The sequence below is a fragment of the Zingiber officinale genome, chromosome 8B (assembly GCF_018446385.1).
Source record: "Zingiber officinale cultivar Zhangliang chromosome 8B, Zo_v1.1, whole genome shotgun sequence".
Lineage (NCBI taxonomy): Eukaryota > Viridiplantae > Streptophyta > Magnoliopsida > Zingiberales > Zingiberaceae > Zingiber > Zingiber officinale.
In genome coordinates this window covers 58,170,960-58,192,378 of record NC_056001.1, presented here as the reverse complement: position 1 = coordinate 58,192,378, position 21,419 = coordinate 58,170,960, and the positions used below count along the sequence as shown (strand labels likewise).

The following is a 21,419-nucleotide window of genomic DNA, read 5'->3' as shown; positions in this document are numbered from 1 at the left end:
CAACTTGGCGGGTTGGGAAATTTCCAACCCAATCCATTCTAAGGCGGGTTGCGGGTTTGGCGGGCCAACCCGCAGGCCCATCAAAAATTTTTAAAAAAATTAAAAAATATTTCATATCTTCAACATTTTACTTCGAAAAAGTTTTCTACAATTAAATGTATACATAAACATGTATTTTAAATATAAATGAACACAAATGAGTACTTATGTTGGATGAAAAGTACTATTTTTATTTCAAAATTATAATAAAGAAAGATAATAAATTGGTCTAAAACTTAGCTTACATGTGTTTTTCAACCCGCGGGCCAACCCAAACCCGAGCGGGCTGACCCACACGGGTCGCGGGCCTAGGCGGGTCGGCCCACGGCGGACTTGGGTTGATAAAATTCCAACCCAATCCGCTTAAATTGTTTGGCGGGGCTGACCAACCCGACAGATCCAACCCAAATTGACGGCTCTAGTTGTCTTTTACCACACACTTAACAACATTGCCAATTACAACAGTTTTAAAGGGCCTACGATAACGGATAAAATCCGTTGTCTTTTAACAATTTTATTGTAGTGTTTCCATATATTGAGTTGTAGTTTGTTATTTTCATTGTCTTTTAGTTATATTCTCTTGCAATGGAGTAGATCCTCCTATTATTAAGATATATTTGTGATGCGATGTTAATGTATAAACTATGTATTTGCTTGTTTTATTATTCAATGAAGTGTTTATATCATGTTCTATATGTATTGTGCCTTTTATGTGTTTGATGAAATGTATGAATGATGTAAACATGTAGCTGTGCATTGATTGTTCACCCATAGAGGGGATACTCTAGATTGTATGACCAGGGGCCCTAGTGACAAGGGTATCTTTTAACCAAATATCTAGAGTATCGCTTTGAAAGGGAGGACAATTATCCACAAGGAAGCATCTAATTAGGTTTAATATGTTATCTCTAATTCTATGTTAATAAGTGTCTTATGTAATCTAACAATTGTATAATTGGGGGGGGGGGGCCTTAGTAACAAGGATATCCCTTTTGTTAGAGTGTATACTAAAAGTCTAGCTTTTTATAAACATTTATTTTGAAATAAAGAATCACATTGGTCAAATGTCTACATTTATATGCTAAGTGTAGTTGTTCAATTAATTTATATTGTAGATAACATGGTGTGTGGTGTCACACACAGAAAATCATGTTATCAGCTCCTTATAAATTATAAATAGTAGCTCACGACTAAGATGGATAGGAATAAATCATTGGAATAGTCGTAGTGTAATTTGATATTAGTTTATCTTAATTATAAAATTACACTGTACACTCTGAGTGTATTGAGCAGGACCATTTGAGGTAGTTTCTTTTTATACTAACTATATAAAAGAACAATACCTCTGTTATTATGGAAGTGTGTACTCTTAATCATGATATAATAACAATCACACATATACTTAATATTTATTTCTTTAATTTATCAAAGAGTGCGATTTAGTTTGTTAAATCAATAGGCCCGATAAGTTGGGAAATGATATTATTTATATGGTGTATTGTTGATTATAGAATGAAATTGTGTCCTATAAATCTAGGTTGATGATGCCCCCTTGAGAAGCTCATAAGGATTGTCATGTAAACCCTGCAGGTGGACTTAGTCCAGCATGAAAATAAAGTTGAGTGATACTACTCTTGGAGCTAGATATTAATTAAGTGAGTTGTCAGTAACTCATTTAATTAGTGGACATTTTATATCTTAAACACAGGGAGACTAACACACTCATGATAAGAAGGAGCTCATATAGTAATATGAGATTTGTGCGGTAGTTCAATAATAACTCTTAAGTGGTATGAGTTCTTATTGATGAACTCGAGTTGGGTGTTCGGGGCGAACACGGGAAGCTCAAGTTCATCGGGAGACCAAAACCAATTCCTCCTCTCGGTCCCTGTCGTAGCCTCTTATTTATAAAGTCTTATACCCACTTAAACCCAACTTCTTACCCACCTTAAGGTGGCTGGAAAAGCCTAGCTTGGAGCCCAAGCTAGGGCCGACCAAACCAAGGTTAGATGAGATCAAGTGGTGGCCGGCCCTAGCTTGGAACCCAAGCTAAGGTGGTCGGCCACAATTAAAATAAAAGGGATTTTAATTTTTTAAAATCTTTCCTTATGTGGAAGCCATGATTTAAAAGAGAGTTTTAAAATTAAATTTTTTCCTTTTATAGTTTCTACAAAGGATTAAGAGAAAGGTTTGATATCTTTCCTTATTTATAATTAAAAGGAAGATTTTAATTTTGGAGAAAACTTTCCTTTTTGTAATCATCTACATGTTTTAATAGAGAGATTTTAATTTATAAAAGTTTCCTTTTATAACCAACTATGAATGGAATTTTTAAAAGAGAAATTTTTATTTTAAAAATTTCCGAAAATAAATTAGGATGTTTTAATTTTGTGTTTTAAACTTTCCTTATTTGGAGGATTTGTAGGGGCCGGCCACAAGATGGATAAAGAGGAAATTTTAATTAAATTTTCCTTATTAGTCATAGGCAAGGAAAATAAGGAAGTTTTAATTATATTTAAAACTTTTCTTATTTGCCAAGACCAAGGAATATAAAAGAAAGGGTAGAGGTGCCTCACCTTACAACACATCTATTATTCCTCTCCTCTCTTCCTTGGTGATGACCGACCCTCATCCTTCCTCTCCTCCTTTTCTTCTTCTTTGGTGGCCGGCGGCATCAATCCCTTGGAGCTTGGTTGGTGGCCGGATTTAGCTTGGAGAAGTAGAGAAATGAGACTTTGTTTCTTAGCATCCCTTGGAACTTCGTTGGTGGCCAAAGTTCTTCATCTCAAGGAGATTGTTGGTGGCCGAAACTTGTAAGGAGAAGAAGGAAGCTTGAGTGGATTCTCGTCTCGGTAGATCATCGCCCACACAACATCCGAGAAAAGAAGAGGAATACGATAGAAGATCGTGAGGTCTATAAGTAACAAAAGGTATAACTAGTTATTAGTTTCCGCATCATAACTAGTTATTTCTTTTGTTTAGATCTTGAAATACCAAACACAAGAGGCTAACAATTCTAGGCTATCAAATTTATGTTTTAATTTTGTGTTTCTTTTGTTTTTCGATCTTGTGATTCGATTGTTCTTAATAGTTAAACCTAAGGTTACTATAAGGAGATTAAATATTGAATTTTGTTGAAAGGCTTTGTCTAGGAAGTGGTGGATGATCCTATACCCAAAAAGGCCTAGTTCCTCGCCATATTTAACCTGGAAGCTGATCTCTGAAATAAATATTTAATTAAATTTGTAACATAGGTGGATTTGGATTAATAATGTTAAGCATCGTTTGCAATCCAAGTCTAAACCTCTAAGAACACATAAGTTGAATTTGGAATCAATAATGTTAAGTTCTATTTGCGATTCCAAATTTAATTTCTAAAGAACACAATAGGTTGTTAGGAAAGGTTCAGGACTTGTACAAAATTTTTATACGGGGGAACCAGTACGATATTCCGGCTAGCAACCAACAGATCCCTGGTGAACATGAACATAATCCCCGGACATATGATGAAGCATTCCAGGATAAAGATGCAGTATCTTGGCAAAGAGCGATGAATTCTGAAATAAAATCTATGTATTCTAATAAGGTCTGGGAGCTTGTAGAACCACCAAATGGTATAAAAGCCGTTGGATGTAAGTGGATCTACAAAAAGAAAAGTGGGACAGATTTGAAGGTGGAAACCTTCAAAGTAAGGCTTGTTGCGAAGGGGTACACTCAGAAAGAGGGAATCGATTATGAGGAAACTTTTTCACCGGTAGCCATGCTTAAGTCTATCCGGATACTCTTATATATTGCCGCTCATATGGATTATGAGGTGTGACAAATGGATGTCAAGACAGCTTTCCTTAACGGAAGTCTTGAAGAAAACATCCATATGAAGCAACCAGAGGGATTTATTGCAAAAGGCAAAGAGCATCTAGTGTGTAAGCTCAATCAGTCGATTTATGGACTGAAGCAAGCTTCAAGATCTTGGAACATCCGGTTTAATGAAGTAATCCAGTCATATGGATTTATTTAGTGTCCGGATAAGTCTTGTGTATACAAGAAGTGTGATGGAAACATGGGGGTATTTCTTGTACTATACGTAGATGACATTTTGTTAGTTGGAAACAATATCAAAGTGTTGTCAGAAGTAAGGGTATGGTTTGTTAGAGTGTATACTAAAAGCCTAGCTTTTGCAAACATTTATTTTGAAATAAAGAATCACATTGGTCAAAAATGTCTACATTTATATACTAAATGTAGTTGTTCAATTAATTTATATTGTAGATAACATGGTGTGTGGTGTCACACACAGAAGATCATATTATCGATTCTTTATAAATTATAAACAGTAGCTTACAACTAAGATGGATAGGAATAAATCATTGGAATAGTCGTAGTGTAATTTGGTATTAGTTTATCTTAACTATAAAATTACACCAGTACACTCTGAGTATATTGAGCAGGACTATTTAAGGTAAGTTCTTTTTGTGCTGACTTAATAAAAGAACAAGACCTTAGTTATTATGGAAGTGTGTGCTCTTAATCCTAATATAATAACAAACACATATATTTAGTATTCATTTCTTTAACTTATCAAAGGGTGAGATTTAGCTTGATAAATTAAAAAGCCCGATAAGTTGGGAAATGATATTACTTATAGTGTGTGTTGTTGATTATAGAAGGAAACTGTGTCCTAGTAATTTAGGTTGATAATATCCCCAAGAGGAGCTCATAAGGATTGTCATGTTAAACCCTGCAGGTGGACTTAGTCCGACATGACAATAAGGTTGAGTGGTACTACTCTTGGACTAAGATATTAATTAAAGAGAGTTGCCAGTAACTCATTTAATTAGTGGACATTCGAAATCTTAAACACAGGGAGATTAACACACTCATAATAAGAAGGTGCCCAAAATATAATTTGGGATTGGTGCGGTAGTTCAATAATAATTCTTTAGTGGTATGAATTATTATTAATGAAATTAAGTTGGGTGTTCGGGGCGAATACGGGAAGCTTAATTTCATTGGGAGACCAAAACCAATTCCTCCTCTCGGTCCCTATCGTAGCCTCTTGTATATAGAGAATTATACCCACTGCATACCTACCTTTCTACCCACCTTGAGGTGGCCGGCCAAGCTAGCTTGGAGCCCAAGCTAGGGTCGGCCAAAGCTAAGGGTGGAGCCAATTTAAGGGGGTCGGCCAAAGCTTGGATCCCAAGCTTAGGTGGCCGACCGCTAGAAAAATAAAAGGGATTATATTTAAAATCTTTTCTTATGTGGATATTATGGTTTTAAAAAAGAGTTTAAAATTTAAATCTTTTCTTCTACAAAAGATTAAATGAAAGATTTGATATATTTCCTTATTTGTAGTTAAAAGGAAGATTTTAATTTTGTAATAAAACTTTCCTTTTTTGTAACCATGTTCATGATTTAAAAAGAGAGTTTTAAAATTAAATATTTCCTTTTATAAGTTTCTACAAAAGATTAAGAAAAGATTTGATATCTTTCTTTATTTGTAGATTGAAAGGAAGATTTTAATCTTAGAGAAAATTTTCCTTTTTAGAAATCATCCACATGTTTTAATAGAGAGATTTTTGTTAGGACCAAAAGTAGCTAGAGGGGGGGGTGAATAGCTCGTCGCGTGCTCGTTGCTCGGTGTTGCTTGTTTCTTCAAGAATGCGCAGCGGAAAATACATAAACAAACACAAACACGCTAACACTAGGAGTATACTTGGTATCCACCTCCAACGGAGATGACTAATCCAAGGATCCACACCACGCATGCACTCTCCACTATAAAAACACTCCTTTTCGGTAACTACCGAGGGCGGAGAAGCCCTACAAGACTCTCAGTACAAGAAGAAGAAAGGGTAGTAAAGAATAAGCAAAAGCTTACAAGAAATGCAGTAAAAACCCTAGCTTCTTCTTCTTCTCGTTGCAACTCGCCTCTTGACTTGGATGAACCTCCAAGAACCTTCAAGAACTGGCGGTGAGGAGCTTAGAGAGTGCTGGGGAGGAGCTGTGTTGAATCTGGAATGAATCTGTGAAGTTCTGCTGAAGAAATCGCACGCCAACAGCTATAAACGACGCCAACGGTCGAATCCCAATCGATTGGATTGCTCCCAATCGATTGGGGAGGCTTTGGATCGATCCACGGATCGATCCAGAGCGCCTCTATGCTCTGGAACAACTTCTGGATCGATCCACGGATCGATCCAGCACTTATCGCGCAAAGCAGCAGCGTCCCAATCGATCCACTGATCGATTGGGACCTCTGGATCGATCCACGGATCGATCCAGAGAGGTTCTGTTCGCGGGGACTCACCGGATCGATCGGTGGATCGATCCAGATCTTCTGGATCGATCCACGGATCGATCCAAACCCGCTGGATCGATCCACGGATCGATCCACGGATCAATCCAAACCTGCTGGATCAATCCACGGATCAATCCAAACCTGCTGGATCAATCCACGGATCAATCCAAACCTTGGTTTTTGCCCAAAACCAAGCCCAAAGCCCCCTAAACCAACATCTAGTCAACCATGACTTGTTGGTACATAAGACCTAGCATCCGGTCACCCTTGACCAGCTAGGACTCTCTCACCAAGTGTCTGGTCAATCCCTTTGACCCACTTGGACTTTTCTCTTCTTGCCAAGTATCCGGTCACTCCCTAAGACCTACTTGGACTTTTCTTCCTCATGCCAAGTATCCGGTCAATCCCTTTGACCTACTTGGACTCTCACCAGATGTCTGGTCAACCTTGACCCATCTGGATTTCTCTTGCCTGGCTTCACTCACCAGGACTTTCCCAATTGCCTAGATTCACTCACTAGGTCTTTCACCTGGCTTCACTCACCAGGATTTTTCTCCTGCCTAGCTTCACTCACTAGGACTTCCCAATTGCCTAGCTTCACTCACTAGGTCTTTCACCTGGCTTCACTCACCAGGATTTTCCTCCTGCCTAACATCCCAGTTAGGACTTCCCAGTCAAGTATCCGGTCATCCTTGACCTACTTGACTCTTCTTCAATCAATATCTTATTGTCAAACATCTAAACCCAAACCAAGACTCAGCTTGGTCAACCAGGTCAACCTTGACCTGAGGGATGTTGCACCAACAATCTCCCCCTTTTTGATGTTTGACAATACCACAATAACACTTACAATACCACATGTAAGTTAGGCTAATCCCATAGCCTCATTCTTCATGCCACTAGGTAATGAAAGCATAAGTTAAGCTCTTCATTCTCCCCCTAAGAGGGCAACCTCCCTCTTAGATAATGAAAGCCTAACTTACTCCCTTTCACACGTCCTTTCATTCTCCCCCTATTGGCACACATCAACCTATGCCCCCTCTTTGGGCACACTTCAACAAATCCATTTGTTGAAAACTCTCCCCCTGAAGAGTTGCTCATCATTAGTTACAACTTCACTCGTTGAACCAACACGATAATGAAGGTCCCATACCCTTCATTTATTCTTAACTTCTTCCTCAATGTAGACAAATACCCAACCTTGAGCATTTTCTAACCTCTTGAGTTCCCACTTGAAATAATGAGGATATCCACTCCCCATTTTAAGTTCAAAAGCTCATCCATGAGCATTTTCTTTAAAGAAGGTTAACCACCTTCCAAGGTTCATGAAAAATAATTTTCATGCCTTTAAAGAGTCCCTCCCCCTAAAGACATGGTGGTAACTTCTGTCATTGCACCAACAATGACTTGGAATCCCTAAACCTTTAGAAACCCAAATTTAGAAGTTTTGAGGTTCAAATATTCAAAATTTGAAACAAACCTCAACCTAAACTTCAACTTAGCCTTCCTTAACCAATCCATCCTTGTTTTCCACACGAAAACACCCGTTTTATGTATACAAATATATTTTTAGGGGTTTGGAATGGTTACCTAGACTAAAATAGGTTTAGAGTGCTGAAATCAGACATTCCCAGCCAAAATCAGCGTCCTGGATCGATTGGAGTTGGGTTCCAATCGATTCAACCTATTTGAATCGATCCACTGATCGATTCAGGATGTGTGGATCGATCGGCTGATCGATCCAGCGAGCTTCTGCTCGCAAGAGTTGCCTTCTGAATCGATCCACGGATCGATTCAGGCACTCCAATCGATCCATGGATCGATCGGAGCCTATGATAGTTGCTGAATTTCAAATTCAGCCAACTTCAGAAACCCCTAGAAAATTCTACAAAAATCCAAAAATCATGAAATTTCGTGTAGACATTATTTAGGGCATACTTAATCATGGAAAAATAGTTTTCTATGAAAATACTTCATATTTTCAAAGATTGACACAAACTTGAAAACTTGCAAAAACTTTAGCGGTTTCTTCAAGTTTGTGTCTAACTATTCAATGGTGATTACTATCAAAAGATAGTCTTCACCAAGGTTTTCCAAAAATATTTTCAAAACATTTTCAAAACCAATATCCCATCATGTTCCTTGGGCATAATGCACATGACTCGTACATTAGCTTTCCCAATGATGGGAAAATACATAACTATGTGTTTTGATGAACCTAAAACTCAAAAGAATGCACTAAATCAACATCTTGAGTTTTGTTCATCATCATAACATCTCACTTGTATCTAATGTGTACTAAAAACACATACAAGTCATCTTATAGGTCTTTGTGAGATGTAGATTTTAGTTTTTGCCCTAATCTAGGGATCATGCATATCTATCTAGGCATTTTGGAGATATTAGACACCCACCTAGGATGTCACTTGTTAATAAGTGTTGTTAAATGCCTTTTGTCCTTAATTACAAGGAATTAAACTTAATGCATGATAATGTTATGGCATACATCAAAAAGAAATAATTTTCAAAAGAAAATATCCTATAATTACACGATGTATGAATGTCATGACATGGTATTTTTAGATTTTTCATAATAAAACATGAACGCAAAAATAGACATGATGTCATGACATATGATGGGCAAACAATCATGGCAAGATTTAGCATAAATAAAATATACCTAGATTAACTATCTAAGTATCCTTAAAACCTTAGCTAAACTTACAACTTAAACCTAGATTGCCCTAAAGTGCTTCAAGAAAATGCCAAAGCCTAAATTGGCATTTCTAATTCCCTTGATTAATTTATGCCAGTCGAAATTAAGCATATCCTCAAATGTTGGCATATTTCATTTTTCCACAAGAGTAGCACTTCAACATAAGGCTTCAATTTCCTTTAATTTTCTAAGAACATACCAAAATCCCAACTTGGTAGTTCTTATGATTTCTCAATATGTGCCATTTTAAGATAAAATCAATTTTTCAACCATTAGGCACATTTAACTTTTTCCAATTTGTGTCACTTAAAATATCATCCAATTTATCAAATTGTGACACATTTTACTCTTCCCAAGAGTAAACATAAATCCACTTCATTTTCAAAGGTTAAGAATAACCTTGAAAATGCTCCTTGAGTGTCAATTTCTTCAAAGTTGGGTTAACTACCCTTCTTCTTAGAGTTGACACTCTCTAACCCATCTATGGGGTAGAGAAGATGCTCCTAGGAACCCAAAACCTATTGGTGCTCCTTGGATGCTCTAGGTATTCACTAGGGATAACTTCCCTAGATACCTTCCTAGTGACCTTGTTTGGCTTCTTAGAAGCCTTGGTCACTTTTTCTAGGTCAACTCTAGGGATAGCCTCCCTTGTGACCTTGTTAGTGACTTTCTTAGACTTCTTAGAAGTCTTAGTCACATTTGTTGTTGCAAAGATACTTCTAGGGATGACTTCCCTTGTATCCTTGACTTGACTTCTAGACTTAGGGTTGGTTCCATAGCTATATGGAACCCTATGGTAAGTAGGTACATCCTTGTTGATTTTAGGTTTGTATCCCAAACCTCTATGGCCCTTGGATGACCCTTGTTGTCCTAAACCTAGATTTTGCTCATTTTGCCCTTTAAGGATATTCTCCATCCTTTTTAGGGTCTTTTCTAGTTTGTCAAGTCTTGACCTCAAGACTTGATTTTCTATCATTAAATCCTTAGATTTTGATTTTTCATTACACCCATGAGCATTTTTGTTTCTAGGCTTGTATCTATTATCCTTAGTGTTCTTGCCCAAATCTCTATCTACCTTTCTAGCCTTAGGGGTAGTAGATTTGGCATGTAGGGCCACATGCTTTTCCTTAATGCCCTCATGCTTCCTATTCTTATGATAAATTGCATTAAAATGATAAAAATTAGAACTATCATGCTTTTTACCATAATGCGAGGGAATAGGCTCAATAAAAGATACCTTCCTTTTTACCTTGGAGGCTCCCCCTTGACTAATGCCTCCTTGAGCCTTGACCATCTTCTTCCCCTTGAGGCATTGACTCCGGTAATGCCCCTTTTGATTGCAAGAGAAGCATATGATATGCTCTTTGCTCTTCTTTGTTCCGGGAGTGGTCTCCTTTGGCTTAACCTTGCCCTTTTGTGCCACTTGGCCCTTCTTCTTGGCCAATTTAGGGCATTTACTTTTGTAATGCCCATGTTCCCTACATTCAAAGCATATGATATGATTTTTATTATTAATTGAAATGTTTATACCTTCTTGTGTAGGGATGACACTTGCTCCTCCATTTGATATTTCTTGAATTTCGGAGGTGGCACCATCTTCTTCTTCTTCACTTGGCCCGGATGTAGAAGCTTCTCCTTCTTCTTGATCCGGCGTCACCAAGGATTGTTCCCCCTCAATCCTAGAGGTGGAGGCTTCATCATCTTGAACTTGAAACAAGGAGTATGCTCCCTCCTTGTTCTCTTCGTTGCATTCCCTTGAGGATGAAGCTTCTTGGATTTCCTCTTCTTCGGAGGTTGAGCATCTCTCAACCTCGGAGTCCTCCTCTTGGTCTTGCTCCAAAGAGTCACCCTCTCTGGATTCTTCATAATCTTGTACAGTGGAGGGGATCTCTTCATGAAGCTTGGCCAATTTGCTCCATAGCTCCTTTGCATCTTCAAACTCTCCAATTTTGCAAAGGATGGTGCTTGGCAATAAATTGACCAAAAGCTTGGTCACTTTGTCATTTGCCTCGCACCTTTGGACTTGCTCCGGGCTCCATTTGCTTTTCTTTAGAACTTTGCCCTTTGAATTTCTTGGAGCCTTGAAGCCTTCCATTAGAGCAAACCATTGCTCTATCTTCATCATAAGAAAATTTTCGATTCTTGATTTCCAAGAATCGAAACTCGTAGAAGTGTATGGTGGAGCCACCCTTGTGTCAAATCCAAGCCTATCTTGGAATTGCATCTTGAAGTTGAGCTTGATAAAGTCTTGAACTTGAAAATTTTGCTCCAATTTCTTCACCCTCTAGCTTTTCTTATTTATGCTTGACCCTTCCGGCGATGATTCCGGTGAAGAGCGGCCTTGCTCTGATACCACTTGTTAGGACCAAAAGTAGCTAGAGGGGGGTGAATAGCTCGTCGCGTGCTCGTTGCTCGGTGTTGCTTGTTTCTTCAAGAATGCGCAGCGGAAAATACATAAACAAACACAAACACGCTAACACTAGGAGTTTACTTGGTATCCACCTCCAACGGAGATGACTAATCCAAGGATCCACACCACGCACGCACTCTCCACTATGAAAACACTCCTTTTCGGTAACTACCGAGGGCGGAGAAGCCCTACAAGACTCTCAGTACAAGAAGAAGAAAGGGTAGTAAAGAATAAGCAAAAGCTTACAAGAAATGCAGTAAAAACCCTAGCTTCTTCTTCTTCTCGTTGCAACTCGCCTCTTGACTTGGATGAACCTCCAAGAACCTTCAAGAACTGGCGGTGAGGAGCTTAGAGAGTGCTGGGGAGGAGCTGTGATGAATCTGGAATGAATCGGTGAAGTTCTGCCGAAGGAATCGCACGCCAACAGCTATAAACGACGCCAACGGTCGAATCCCAATCGATTGGATTGCTCCCAATCGATCGGGGAGGCTTTGGATCGATCCAGAGCGCCTCTATGCTCTGGAAACATGCCTGGATCGATCCACGGATCGATCCAGCGCTTATCGTGCGAAGCAGCAGCGTCCCAATCGATCCACTGATCGATTGGGACCTCTGGATCGATCCACGGATCGATCCAGAGAGGTTCTGTTCGCGGGGACTCACCGGATCGATCGGTGGATCGATCCAGATCTTCTGGATCGATCCACGGATCGATCCAAACCCGCTGGATTGATCCACGGATCAATCCAAACCTGCTGGATCAATCCACGGATCAATCCAAACCTGCTAGATCAATCCACGGATCAATCCAAACCTTGGTTTTTGTCCAAAACCAAGCCCAAAGCCCCCTAAACCAACATCTAGTCAACCATAACTTGTTGGTACATAAGACCTAGCATCCGGTCACCCTTGACCAGCTAGGACTCTCTCACCAAGTGTCTGGTCAATCCCTTTGACCCACTTGGATTTTTCTCTTCTTGCCAAGTATCCGGTCACTCCCTAAGACCTACTTGGACTTTTCTTCCTCATGCCAAGTATCCGGTCAATCCCTTTGACCTACTTGGACTCTCACCAGATGTCTGGTCAACCTTGACCCATCTGGATTTCTCTTGCCTGGCTTCACTCACCAGGACTTTCCCAATTGCCTAGATTCACTCACTAGGTCTTTCACCTGGCTTCACTCACCAGGATTTTTCTCCTGCCTAGCTTCACTCACTAGGACTTCCCAATTGCCTAGCTTCACTCACTAGGTCTTTCACCTGGCTTCACTCACCAGGATTTTCCTCCTGCCTAACATCCCAGTTAGAACTTCCCAGTCAAGTATCCGGCCATCCTTGACCTACTTGACTCTTCTTCAATCAATATCTTATTGTCAAACATCTAAACCCAAACTAAGACTCAGCTTGGTCAACCAGGTCAACCTTGACCTGAGGGATGTTGCACCAACAATTTTAATTTATAAAATTTCCTTTTATAATCAACCATGAAGGAAAAAATTATTAGAGAAATTTTTATTAAAATTTCGGAAGCAAATTAGGAAGTTTTAATTCTTGTGTTATTAAAACTTTCCTTGCTTGGAGCTATGAGGTGACTTGCCACTTAATATAAGAAAAGGAAATTATTTTTAACCAATTAAAATTTTCTTTTTCATGGCAAAGAAAATAAGGAAGTTTTTATTTAAAATTTTCCTTATTTTCCAAGACCAAGGATTATAAAAGAGAGGGAGGGGGTGTCTTCATGAGATACAACTCTATTCTATTTTCCTCCCTCTCTTCCTTGGTGGTGGCCGGCCCTAGTCCTTGCTCTTCTCCTTTTCTCTTTTTCCTTGGTGGCCGACGGCATCAATACTAGAGGGGTTTTTGGTGGCCGGTTCTAGCTTGGAGAAGAAGGAGAGAAAGGAGGCTTTGCTCTTGCATCCCTTGGAGCTCATTGGTTGGTGGCCGAATCTTGCTAGAAGAAAGGAGGCTTGGTGGTTCTCATCTCGATAGATCGTTGCCCACACAACGCCCGAGATAAGAAGAGGAATATGGTAGAAGATCAAGAGGTTATTGCTTACAAAGAAAGGTATAACTAGTAATTATTTTCCGCATCATACTAGTTTTCTTTGTATGAATTCCAAACACAAGAGGCTAGTGATTCTAGATTTTCGGATTAGATATTCGAAATTGTGTTTCTTTTGTTTTGTTCTTTCGAATTTGTGATTCGATTGTTCTATTTGGTTAAACCTAAAGTTATATAAGGAAATTAAATATTAGAGTTTTTTAAAAGGCTTTGTCTAGGCGGTGGTGGATGATCCCATACCCAAGAAGGCCTAGTACCTCGCCATGCAGTCCTGGAAGCCAATTTTAGAAATTAATATTTAATTGAATTTATAACATAGGTGGATTTGGATCAATAATGTTAAGCATCGTTTGCGATCCAAGTCTAAACTATTAAGAGCAGATAAGTTAAATTTGGAATCAATAATGTTAAGTTCCGTTTGCGATTTTGAATTTAATTTCTAAAGAACACAATAGATTGTTAGGAAATGTTCTGGACTTGTACAAAAATTTTGTACAGTGGAACCGGTACGATCTTCCTAGAATCAACCAACATGGTTGCCCAAGCAATTCGATATGAATGACTTGGGAGAATGCGCACATATTCTTGGGATCAAAGTAATAAGAGATCACAAGAAAAGAATGCTGTGCTTATCCCAAGCTTCATATATCGATACAATCCTAGCTCATTTTAGCATGCAAGACTCCAAGAAAGGCTTTCTATCCTTCAGGCATGGAGTATCTTTATCTAAAGAGATGTCTCCGAAAACATCAAAAAAGATAGAAGAAATGAAGGCAGTTCCTTATGCTTCAGTTGTAGGAAGCCTAATGTATGATATGTTGTGCACGAGACCAGATATCTGTTTTGTCGTGGGCATGGTTAGCAGATATCAAAATAATCCAGGACAGGGATATTGGACTGCCGTAAATCATATATTAAAGTACCTGAGGAGGACTAGAGATTATATGCTGGTATACCAAGCAGATGATCTGCTCCCTGTGGGTTACACGGATTCTGACTTCCAATCAGATATGGACAATATTAAGTCTACATCAGGTTATGTGTTTATTTTAAGAGGTGGAGCCATAGCATGGAGGAGTGTTAAGCAGATATGCATTTCAGACTCAACCATGGAAGCTGAGTAAAGCCAAAGAAGTTGTATGGCTTAGGAACTTCCTAATGGACTTAGATGTAATTCCTGGTTTGCCCAAAATCATCACAATTTATTGTGATAATAGCAATGCAGTAACAAACTCGAAGGAACCACAAGCTCATAAGGCGAGTAAACACATAGAGCACAAGTACCACCTGATACGAGACATCGTAAAGCGAGGAGAAGTTGTTGTCGCCAAGATTACATCAACAGATAACCTGGCAGATCCGTTCACTAAGGCCCTTCCGGTAAAAGCTTTTGATCGTCATGTTGAAGGAATGAGAATCAGATGTATGACAGCGTTTATGGCAGCATAGTCTTTTAGTATAAGTGGGAGATTGTTAGAGTGTATACGAAAAGCCTAGCTTTTTGTAAACATTTATTTTGAAATAAAGAATCACATTGGTCAAATGTCTATATTTATATGCTAAGTGTAGTTGTTCAATTAATTTATATTGTAGATAACATGGTGTGTGGTGTCACACATAGAAGATCATGTTATCAGTTCCTTATAAATTATAAATAGTAACTCACGACTAAGATGGATAGGAACAAACCATTGGAATAAGTCGTAATGTAATTTGGTATTAGTTTATCTTGACTATAAAATTACACTAGTACATTCTGAGTGTATTGAGCAGGACCATTTAAGGTAATTTCTTTTTATACTGACTGCATAAAAGAACAAGACCTTTGTTATTATGAAAGTGTGTGCTCTTAATCCTGATATAATAACAAGCGCATATATTTAGTATTTATTTCTTTAATTTATCAGTGGGTGAGATTTAGTTTGATAAATCAAGAGGTCCGATAAGTTGAGAAATAATATTATTTATAGTGTGTGTTATTCATTATAGAATGAAACTGTGTCCTATAAATCTAAGTTGATGATGTCCCCTTGAGGAGCTCATAAGGATTGTCATGTAAACCCTGCAGGTGGACTTAGTCCGACATGACAATGAAGTTGAGTGGTACTACTCTTGGAGCTAGATATTAATTAAGTGAGTTGTCAATAACTCATTTAATTAGTGGACATTTTATATCTTAAACACAGGGAGACTAACACACTAATGATAAGAAGGAGCCCATATAATAATATGGGATTGGTGCGATAGTTCAATAATAACTCTTTAGTAGTATGAGTTATTATTGATGAACTCGAGTTGGGTGTTCGGGGCGAACACGGGAAGCTCAAGTTCATCGGGAGACCAAAACCAATTCCTCCTCTCGGTCCCTGTCGTAGCATCTTATTTATAAAGTCTTATATCCACCCAAATCCAACTTCTTACCCACCTTAAGGTGGCTGGCCAAGCCAAGCTTGGAGCCCAAGTCAGGGCCGACCAAACCAAGCCTAGATGGGTTCAAGTGGTGGCCGACCCTAGCTTGGAGCCCAAGTAGGGTGGCTGGCCACATTAGATTAAAAGGAGTTTTAATTTTTAAAATATTTCCTTATGTGGAAGCCATGGTTTTAAAAGAAAGTTTAAAATTTAAATCTTTCCTTTTATAGTTTCTACAAAGGATTAAGAGAAAGGTTTGATATCTTTCCTTATTTGTAGTTAAAAGGAAGATTTTAATTTTGAAAAAACTTTCCTTTTTGTAATCATCCACATGTTTTAATAGAGAGATTTTAATTTATAAAAGTTTCCTTTTATAACCAACCATGAAGGAAATTTTAAAAGAGAAATTTTTATTTAAAATTTTTCGGAAACAAATAAGGAAGTTTTAATTTTGTGTTTAAAACTTTCCTTGTTTGAAGCTCAATGAGGTGGCCGGTCATAGAAAGAATAAAAGGAAATTTTAATTAAATTTTCCTTTTATTGACAAGGAAAATAAGGAAGTTTTAATTATGTCTAAAACTTTCTTTATTTGCCATGACCAAGGATTATAAAAGAGAGGGAGGGGTTGCCCCATGAGACAACACATCTATTATTCCTCTCCTCTCTTTTCCTTGGTGGTGGCCGGCCCTCTTCTCTTGCTCATCCTCTTCTCTTCTTACTTAGAGGCCGGCGACATCACATCTCTTGGAGCTTTTGGTGGCCGGATCTTGCTTGAGGAAGAAGGAGAGAAAGGAGACTTTGTTTTCTAGCATCCCTTGGAGCTTGGTGGTGGTGGCTGAAACTTGGAAGGGAGAAGAAGGCTTGGGTGGATTCTCATCTCGGTAGATCGTCGCCCACACGACGTCCGAGATAAGAAGAGAAATACGACAGAAGATCGTGAGGTCTATAAGCTACAAAAGGTATAACTAGTTTTGTTTCTGCATCATAACTAGTTCATCTTTTGTATGGATTTTGAAATACCAAACACAAGAGGATAACGATTCTAGGTTTCGGATTTATGATTCGATTTTGTGTTTCTTTTGTTTTTCGATCTTGTGATTCGATTGTTCTTAATGGTTAAACCTAGGGTTACTGTAAGGAGATTAAATATTGAATTTCGTTGAAAGGCTTGGTCTAGGAAGTGGTGGATGATCCCATACCCAAGAAGGCCTAGTGTCTCGCCATGTGTTAACCTGAAAGCTGATCTCTGAAATAAATATTTAATCAAATTTGTAACATGGGTGGATTTGAATTAATAATGTTAAGCATCGTTTGCGATTCAAGTCTAAACCTCTAAGAACAGATAAGTTGAATTTGGAATCAATAATGTTAAGTTCTGTTTGCGATTCCAAATTTAATTTCTAAAGAACACAATAGATTGTTAGGAAAGGTTCGGGACTTGTACAAAATTTTTATATAGGGGAACCAATATGATATTCCAAGTAGCAACCAACACCTTTAACCGGATTTGTTAGGTTACCTCTTTTACTTAGTGTCATCAGATACTAATAGGTGTAACACTCTGACATGACCTCATAGGGCAGTGTCAGTATTTAGTTAGACTTTCTACATATGCATAAGGATGGAGGTAAAAAGATGAACAATGCATAGGGATATTAACTAGTATCATAGTGAAACTGAACTCCTAGAATTATTCTCCCAACCAATTTCACCTTCGCTCACTTACACTCCCTCTCTCCCTTTCTCTCTACTCTTTTCTCTCTCTCTCTCTCTCTCTCTCTCCCTTTCTCTTCCTCTATTAAGTGTTCGTGAGCTAATATTTGATTGTCTAGATAACTCACAGTGCAAAGTTAATTAGTACTTAATCAACAGACCCCTGTAGGATTGATATTTTTATTACTTGGTGACAACCATGTACTTACGGATTGTACACATCAGAGGCATTCTCAAGTGGATAAACAATGAAGTTTTCAAATTGGATCAATGTCATTGGATGCACCTCCAATGCAGTATAAAAGAGGGGTTCAACTAACTCTTTCCACATCACTTTTGAACAAACTTCTTCAATTATTTTATTGTGTCATCTCTTTACTACCACTCTGCTACGATCTTGCTACGCCTAACTATAGCAGTTAGAGTGATACCGACCTTGAATTATGAACTATAACTATTATAAGTGTCGATAAAAGTGTATTTTCAATTATTATTATACCTTCCTTATTTCTGTAATTGATCTCTTTGCCCGGTGATTTTTTGGATGAGAAATTGATAGATTTTCCAATCGATATGGTCCAAAGGATCATGAGTCTTAAAGTAGCAGTCGTCAAAAACTTCAAACTAAATAAAATCAACACATATTATTTTCAACTGTGTTTTTTATTTAATTTTTTTATTATGTATTTAGTTTTTCGATAATTTTTTAAAATTAAAAAAGATAAATTTTAAAAATGAGATTCCATTGGATATGATATTAAACAAATATCAACATAGCATACGGTGCGTTCGACGATAAATCACTGATGAAGATGATAATTCAACTTCCTCGTCGTCCAAGAGCCGACTGAGGATGAATTGACACGAGCTGATTAAACGAATATACGATAAGGATGATTCAAAGCATACTGAGCTTCACATATCAACATCCGACAGTTGTTGCTTTTGATTGTTATGTTTTTTTTTTTTTTCCTGTTTTGATCTATTTCTCCATTACAGTTGGTGCTTATTGCTTAGTATGCTTCTAGATAATGTATTAATTCTTAATTATTTTTTCTTAATACATCAAAAAATCCATTCTTATTGTTGATAATGAAATCTATTAGTGAGTAGATAAAAGAAAACTATGTAATAAGAAAAGAAGAGTAAATTTTACCTTGACTTTCATTGTTTATTAGAAATTTCAAATCAAATCCTTGCAACATGTAATGATGATATTAAAAAATATCTTATGAATATCAAATTTTGAACGTGTATAAATTGTATTTCTAATTTATCTAATAATAGACAAGCTAGAGAGGAAGGTCATTCATCTAATATCATCTGAATCATATCTCTGTTTTTTTCATTTCATCTAAATCATTTTAGTTACTAAAATGTGGGAGTGAATCATAATTGTCGATAAACTGCAGGGGCAAACTGAAAATAGTGTCTAATTTGAGCTAACAAAGGCCTATAAAAAACAATCCACAGTAGGCCCAGCCCAGTGGCGAACAAGGCCTATATAAATGATTTCAGATTTCGAACGATTGCTTTGCTTTCCCTCCGCTCTCCACCGACAGTGATGAAGCCTTCCGCCCTCCAGACTCCGAGGCGATCTCCGCGGCCGGCGGTCCACGGCGGCGGACGGCCGAAGGAAACCCCTCCACAGCCTCCGAAGGTACTCCCCCGAACCCTGATCTCGGCCATCTCTCCTCGCTCTCCCTTACTCGCCTTGGTCGCCTACTCGCCGTAGATCGTCTCCAGACGCTTGAGCTTCCCCTTCTCGACGGTCCCGGAGGAAACCCTCGAAGACTGCGGCGATCTGTTGGATTTTTCCCCTGAGGCGAGCAGCATCGTCGAGGATCCGACGGAGGTGAGCTCGAATCCCTAATTCTGGTTCCAAGTTTGCTTTGCTCGCCGATTTCCCTGTTTTGTGATACGCAGATTTCTCGTCCCTTTCAGATCGAATCGGAGGAGGAAGGATCTCACGGATCCTCCAACATCATCGTGAGGACTGCGACGGAGCAGGAGATTCGACCGGAGGAGGAGTTGGTGGATCGACTGCGGAAGGCTCTGCGCGAACTGATGGAGTCGACGGACGCCAACGGCCGATCGGAGACGCTTCTGTGCGCTCTCCTGGAGGCGATCGAAGGCGAGAGAGATCCGCGGTGGGATTCAGCGTTTTGCAGGAAGGTAAGGATAAGCATCATATGTTTCCTTATTCTTCTGGCGGCCGCGATCAACTTGTTGGTTGTTTGGGCGGCGGTGATCGACGGCGGCGATCGGTGGGATTTCTCCGACCTCCCTCCACCAACCTGAGATCAACTGCGCACCGATCACTCTTCTCTTCTCTCTCTTGCACACATATGCATTTTTCCTTTTTTATTCGGTTTTTCCCTATCATTCACAGAGATTTTGATATTGGAATTCGATGTCGAATTGCAATTTTATAGATGCATCACTCTTCTCTTCTCTCTCTTGCACACATATGCATTTTCCTTTTGTTTTTTTGGTTTTTCCCTTTCATTCACAGAGAGATTCTGTTATTGGAATTCGATGTCTAATTGCAATTTTATAGATGCATGTTATTTCACATATGAAAATAGTAAGAGCATTATTTCTCAACTGTAAATTCTGTTCTAGTTTGATTAGACTGTTTAACGATAAAATATGAAATCAAACCTACCCAAATAATTTTGTAATTTTTTCTTGGACTAAAAATTATTGATAAGATTAAGGAAATATAAAAACTGTTTTTACCAGTATCTTTTAACTGACCTTTTAGCTACTCCTTTAATCTTGTTATTACCAGTTTTATCATAAGATATCGACTTTAAAAATGATGGAAAGTTTTGAATTCTTATTTTAAGCTAGTTTTATAGAAGGCATTAAGATGATGCCATAGTTTTATCAGGTTATTAATGTTAGAAGTCAAAAGAAGTTTAATGATATAAACTCTCTTTAATTTGTTTTAAACTTCATGAATAGATAAAGTACGGGGTAAAAGCTAATTAGTAAGAATATGTTCTTTCTATAAATTAAGTGTAAGTGCCCTTTTTTTCACTTGTGTTGAGCAAAATTAAGGTGACGTTTGGTTCTTTCCTAGGAATCGGAATAAGAATGAGTATCATAGTATTGTGGAATGAGAATGAGTATGAGCTTGGATATCATTCCTAAAAATAATGTTTGGTTAGTTGAATATTTTCAATCTGAATGAACTTAAATTTTCTTTTTTACCCTTAGAGGAAAATAAGATAAAAAATTAAATGGAAGATAAAGTTGAATGTGAGAGAAACATATGATGAGAGAGAATGATGAAAAAGAAAGTGTGATGGGAGAAAATGAAGAGAGGGAAAGTGTGATGAGAGAAAATGAGGAGAGAGAGCGTGATAGAAGAGATTGAGAAGAGAAAAAGTATATTGAGAGAGAAAAAGTGATGAAAAAAATAAAGAGAGAGAAAGTGTGATGAGAGAAAATGAGAGATTGAGAAGAGAAAGTATGATGAAAAAATGTGATGAGAGAGAAAGTGTGATAGGAAAAAATGAAGAGAGGGAAAGTATGATGAGAGAAAATGAGGAGAGAGAGTGATGGAAGAAAATGAAGAGAGAGAAAGTGTGATGAGAGAAAATATGGAGAGAGAATATGGTAAGAGATATTGAGGAGAGAAAGTATGATGAAAGAGAAAGTACGATGAGAGAGAAAGTATGATGAAAAAATGAGAAGAGAATGAAGAGAGAGTGTGAGTGATGAGAGAGAATGAGGAGAGAGAAAGTATGTTGAGAAAGAAA

General features: G+C 38.1%; 1 protein-coding gene across 1 annotated transcript; it reads left to right on the top strand.

The window, feature by feature from the left end:
• The first annotated feature begins 19,191 nt into the window (after positions 1-19,191).
• On the top strand, positions 19,192-20,226 carry LOC122017202. The gene is made up of 3 exons (XM_042574756.1): positions 19,192-19,309; positions 19,385-19,504; positions 19,594-20,226. The coding sequence occupies exons 1-3, from the start codon at positions 19,214-19,216 to the stop codon at positions 19,948-19,950; spliced, it is 573 nt and encodes a 190-aa protein (XP_042430690.1). The 5' UTR covers positions 19,192-19,213; the 3' UTR covers positions 19,951-20,226.
• Positions 20,227-21,419: the final 1,193 nt, after the last annotated feature.